This window comes from Nematolebias whitei, chromosome 15 (genome assembly GCF_014905685.2).
Source record: "Nematolebias whitei isolate Nwh7 chromosome 15, NemWhi1, whole genome shotgun sequence".
Classification (NCBI taxonomy): Eukaryota; Metazoa; Chordata; class Actinopteri; order Cyprinodontiformes; family Rivulidae; genus Nematolebias; species Nematolebias whitei.
The window spans coordinates 19,010,320-19,016,281 of NC_056512.1; the positions used below are offsets into that span (position 1 = coordinate 19,010,320).

Consider the following 5,962-nt stretch of genomic DNA (forward strand, 5'->3'; position numbering starts at 1 on the left):
CACCATGCAGCCATTTTTAAAATTAACTCTACAAGTTGCTGCAGTGATTTTTTTACACATGGACTATATACAGTGTTTCCATTAGGTTACTGGCCTTGGCAGGGCGTTCGTCTCTTCCATGAGTTTTATCTATGAGGTAGTGGGGCAGGATAGACTGCTCAGCGTTGGGAAAGCGGAGCTCTACCTCTGTAGCTTTTTAGCTAGCTCGTCTGTATTGCATGTGGCTAGACCGCTAGCTTAGCGCTACGTCAGGGCCGGCAGTTGTGGAGGGGGAGGGAGAACAGTTAGGTTCTGTTGACAGGGCGGGGCACCCTCCTTTTATAATGGTAGTGGAAACACTGATGCATAACAAATTTACCATAACCCACTCAGACCTGTGCAGGAAATCCTAAAAATGAGTCAGAAATTTGTTTAAATGAAAGAAAAATTTAAAATCTATCGGGCAAAAATCTTTTCCCTGTAATGCCTTCTCAAAAATAAAACAATGTGTATTTAAGAAAAAAAAAAAATCTATGGTGGTTCAGCTTCATTAGGTGTTTTGTAAATAAATAAATGAAGGTTTTTGTAATTGAGGGGAAAGATTCTCTTCTGTCTTTGCAGAAACACGCATAACTGCATTACTATATATAACTTGTTAAATTGCTGCAAATTTAACTGATAAAATTAAAATGTATACATTTTCTTCCAGACCGCCTGCGCCGGGAGGAGAAGCAGCGTCAGGAGGTGGAGAAGAACCGGCGCAAGCTGGAGGGCGACGTCACCGAGGTTCACGATCAGATCGCGGAGCTGCAGGCTCAGATCGCCGAGCTCCGTGCTCAGCTAGCTAAGAAGGAAGAAGAGCTCCAGGCTGCTCTAATCAGGTCTGCCTAAGCCTGGAGAAGAAAAAAAAAACATTTTAAAATATTTAAATTTATATTGAGCCGGTTCTTCACTCTGTTTAATTTGTTTGTTCTTTAAGGATTGAGGAGGAGGCTGCGCAGAAGAACTTGGCTCAGAAGAAGATTCGAGAGCTGGAGGCTCAGCTGTCTGAACTGCAGGAGGACTTGGAGCTGGAGAGGCAGGCTCGCACCAAGGCCGAGAAGCACCGCAAGGACCTGGGAGAGGAGCTGGAGGCCCTCAAGTCCGAGCTGGAGGACACCCTGGACTCCACTGCTGTCCAACACGAACTCAGGTCGGAATACTTACCAGAAACAGGCTTTTGTTCAGACTGTTTGAATTGATTGTACATCTTCAGACAGACCCTCACCTCTGCTTCTCCTTTACAGAGCCAAGCGTGAGACGGAGGTGGCACATCTTAAGAAGACTCTTGACGAAGAAGCCAAAGTCCATGAGCAGCAGTTGGTTGAGATGAGACAGAAACACAGTCAGGCCTTTGATGAGCTCAACGAGCAGCTGGAGCAGGCGAAGAGGGTGAACATGTCATCATCTACAAACATTTGTTTATAATCACACGTTCACAGAAACACGAACTGACCCGTCTCCTGTTCCCTGCAGAACAAAGTGTCCATGGAGAAGGCCAAGCAGGCTCTGGAGTCGGAGAAGAACGAGCTGACCATCGAGCTGCAGACGCTGATGCAGGGTAAAGGAGACTCGGAGCATCGCAGGAAGAAGGCTGAAGCTCAGGTCCAGGAGCTGCAGCTCAAATTCTCAGAGAGCGAGCGCCAGAGGGTGGAGCAGGCTGAGAAACTAGCTAAAGTGCAGGTACAACTTTTACGAGCTATATTGTTTCACATTCCTAACTGTAGTGACCTCCACTAAAAGAAGAATGAACATCTTGTATTTTATCTGGTCACTCTTGATTTGATGCAAACACTGAAGATGGCCGTATGAAACTGTGCAGATGTTTATTTGTTGTTGTTTGTCCACAGGCTGAGCTGGATAATGTAAACAGCATGTTGACGGAGGTGGAGGGCAAATCCATCAAGGCATCAAAAGACTGCTCTGCTGTTGAATCCCAACTTCAGGATGTTCAGGTAAGACGGCCATACTTTACTCTACGTTAAGTAGAGAGTTAAATGTATAGGTCAGGACTATTCAACTCAACTGATCAGGGGCCACAGGTACTGAAATAATTTATAGAGCTCAGGGGCCACACATCCTGCAGTTATTGTCAGATAGTAAGTTTGTTTTAATGTTTAAAATCCAGTTTTATTTGAAACAAACCCATTGGTGGACCGAACTGAGCTCACTTGTGGGCCTGATTTGGCCCCCGGGCCACCAGTTGATGTACTATACTGAGAGAATGTTCTTTTAGAACAATGTGCAAGAATCCATTAGGTTTGTACACGTCAATTAAATGTTTCAGTCGGAAACTTTACCTTTTCTAGAAAAATAAATCCATAATGTCTCCCTAAATAAAGTTTGCATAGAGCCACTAAATGTACGTGACCCTTTAAAATAAGGTGAAACAACTGATCAGTTTTTATTTATTTATACACAAACACAGTTACTGTTGCAGTGTAAAATTTTGTTTCACTTTATTTTTAAACATTAAGACAAAAGGGGAAATAAAACTTAAAATATACACCTTGTTTAAAATTCTACAGAGCTATTTGTGTCCATCCCATAATTGTGGAAAAAGTAGAAGAACGAGTAGCCATCTTAGACCTAAATAATGTTGATTCATAATAATTTCCCCCCTCAAAATTGAGAAGCACAGTGTTTATATCTAAAATGTGGAGGGGAGTCCTAGCTTGATGCGTTTCGTGAAAGCGCCTTGTGGCAGCCGCGGACTCTGCTTTTCCACCATGACGGTTTGAAACTAGCTCGGAGTTGACAGGATGTTGATATTTGTAACACGTACCAGTGGAGTGGAGAAAAACTCAATATCTCAGTTGAAACCTTCAAGAATTTAAAGGATAAATTCATAAAAGTCGTCTCCTCCTCCATCTTTACTACTTACCTGTAGTCTGGTCAGAGTCAGCAGGTCCATGAGAAAACCCCAGACCTCTCTTTCCCCATCAACACTCAGAATAATGACGTTGACAAATGATCACTATCAAACATCAGTGGTTTGTGCAGCCTTGACGTGAAATTGTTGAACATTGAGCATCATGAGGCTCCACACCGACTGTAACGGTCCTAGTCCTGTTTGGTTTTCTAAAACTCTGTGTCCGTCTCTCAAACAGGAACTGCTCCAAGAAGAGACTCGTCAGAAACTGTCTCAGGGCACTCGTATGCGTCAGCTCGAAGAAGAACAGAACAACCTGAAGGAACAACTGGAGGAAGAAGAGGCGGCCAAGAGGAGCGTGGAGAAGCAGCTTCAAGTAGCTCAAGCTCAGGTAAAACACATCGACGCACCCGAAATCAAGTCCTCCGGGAGTTTTCATTGAAGCCAGCAGAAAAACAAACGCTGGAATAAATTAGTGACTTAACTCCCCGTGATATATCACTTGAACAAATGAGCCTGAATTCAGTGCATGTTGTCTTCATGCAGCTTGCTGAGATGAAGAAGAAGCTGGAGCAGGACGCTGGCTGTCTTGAGACCGCTGAGGAAGGAAAGAAGAGACTTCTGAGGGACTTTGAGGCAACAACCCAGCGCCTGGAGGAGAAATGTGCTGCTTTTGACAAGCTGGACAAAACCAAGAACCGTCTCCAGCAAGAGCTGGACGACCTGCTGGTGGACCAAGACCACCTCCGGCAGATCGTCTCCAACCTGGAGAAGAAGCAGAAGAAGTTCGACCAGGTAGGTGCACGCTTTCAGAGAAGAGCGACGCCGCAAACGATTCAGACCTCAGTTTTACAGAGTTTTAACGTTGTCTTGGTTGTAGATGCTGGCAGAGGAGAAGAACATCTCCGCTCGTTACGCCGAGGAGCGTGACCGAGCTGAAGCTGAAGCTCGCGAGAAGGAGACTCGAGCACTGGCTTTAACCCGTGAGCTGGACTCGTTGATGGAGGTCAAGGAGGAACTGGATCGCAGCAGCAAACTGCTGCGGGCTGAAATGGAGGACCTGGTATCATCAAAGGACGACGTTGGAAAGAACGTAAGTTTGAAACAATCTCGCGTGTTTCGTTTGTTCCTACGCTTCTCGATGGTTCTCACCAGAGACCTCCTTCCCCTCTGCAGGTGCACGAACTGGAGAAGGCTAAACGCTCGATGGAGCAGCAGCTGGAGGAGATGAAGACTCAGCTGGAGGAGCTGGAGGACGAGCTGCAGGCCACAGAGGACGCCAAGCTGCGTCTGGAGGTCAACATGCAGGCCATGAAGGCCCAGTACGAGAGGGACCTGGCAGGACGAGACGAGATGGGTGAAGAGAAGAAGAGGGCTCTGGTTAAACAGGTAGGCGTCTTATTATCTTTAAACTTCCACACACTTTGGATTTAACGTCTTAAAATGCTCGTTACATACTTTTAATTTGTTACTCAGAGTATAATTTTCAAAATAAAGCTCCAAACCTGGGAGTTAGTTTGTTTTTTATTCAGCTTGATTTCTAAATTAACACGATCAATTTAGAAAGGCTTTAGCAGCTGTCAGGTTTTTAGTAGAACGAAGGTTTTGTTTTATGTGTACGTGTTTTTTTCTAAACCTCAGTGTAAAATTAGACAAAGATCCAAATTAAAGTCACATCAAGCTTATCATAAAATTGGCATTTTTTATTGTTCGACAAACGTTTTAAAGTTTCTGCTAAAATCTTAACGTTGAAAATAAATTCTTGCGTTTTTAAAAAGTAGTCAAACTACAGCTGATTCAAAGTTCAGCTGCTTTTATTCTCACAAAAACACATCACATGTTTTTAGATCTCTGTCCTGGTTTTCTGTTTAAAGATAAATCAATTTTAATTGATTTAACTATTGATTAACAATTGTTTCATCAGTCTCCATGATGATTGGTCGCTATGGAGACTGATGAAACAATGGTCTCTTTTGATGTCACATCACTCTTTACGTGCATTCCTGTTGATGATGCAATAGAGGTGGTCAGTTTAAGATTAAAATCAGACACCACTCTGAGCAGCAGGACCACACTTTCCACAGAACAACTGTGTCAACTCTTGAAACTGTGCCTGCAGTCAACCTACTTCACATATGGGGAGCAATATTATAGGCAGAAACATGGGTGTGCTATGGGGTCTCCAGTTTCTCCTATTGTTGCCAACCTGTACATGGAGGAGGTAGAAAAGAGAGCCTTGACGTCCTTTTCAGGGACACCACCAAGTCATTGGTTCAGGTATGTTGACGACACCTGGTTTAAAATTAAATCTCAGGAAGTCCAACATTTTACTGACCACATCAACTCTGTGGATAAATACATCAAGTTCACACGAGAAGATGTAAAAAATGGCAGGTTGGCTTTCTTGGACTGTGAGGTCTCAGTCTCTGATAGAGGACATTTGCAAACTGAGGTGTACCGCAAACCCACCCACACAGACCAGTATTTGCAGTTTGACTCCCATCACCCTTTGGAGCACAAGTTAGGAGTCATCAGGACTCTGTACCACAGAGCAGACAGCGTCCCCACTAGCTCAGGAGCCAGGCAGAAGGAGAAATCCCACACAAGACAGACTCTAGAGCAATGTGGATATCCTAACTGGGCCTTCCTGAAAGCAGAGAAGAAACCCAAACAGGACTCCAGTCAGCCATCAGGTGAAAAGGAGGAACCCAGACCCAGACCAGTGGTCATTCCGTATGTTGAGGGAGTATCAGAGAAACTGAGACATTTATTTTCTAAACATAACGTCCCAGTGGCTTTTAAACCCCAAAATACATTACGGCAAAGACTGGTTCATCCCAAAGATCCAGTCCCCCGGCACAAACAGAGTAATGTTGTGTATGTTGTTCAGTGTCAGGAGGGTGATCAGTCTTACATCGGGGAAACTAAACAGCCACTGGCCAAAAGGATGGACCAACACAGAAGATCAACATCATCAGGCCAGGACTCTGCGGTCTACACTCATCTCCAGGCCAGCGGTCACTCTTTCAGGGATGAAGATGTTCACATCCTGGACAGAGAGGAACGATGGTT

General features: G+C 44.5%; 1 protein-coding gene across 1 annotated transcript in view; it reads left to right on the forward strand.

Annotated features, from left to right (window-relative positions):
• Positions 1-688: 688 nt before the first annotated feature.
• Positions 689-5,962, forward strand: part of LOC119421490 (myosin-9) — a gene marked incomplete at its 5' end in the record, with an annotated part of 12,459 nt that continues 7,185 nt past the window's right edge. The window contains 9 exon segments of the mRNA XM_037688842.1: positions 689-860; positions 959-1,171; positions 1,266-1,410; positions 1,495-1,701; positions 1,869-1,973; positions 3,129-3,281; positions 3,437-3,685; positions 3,771-3,983; positions 4,067-4,279. Coding sequence (XP_037544770.1) covers positions 689-860; positions 959-1,171; positions 1,266-1,410; positions 1,495-1,701; positions 1,869-1,973; positions 3,129-3,281; positions 3,437-3,685; positions 3,771-3,983; positions 4,067-4,279 — 1,670 coding nt within the window.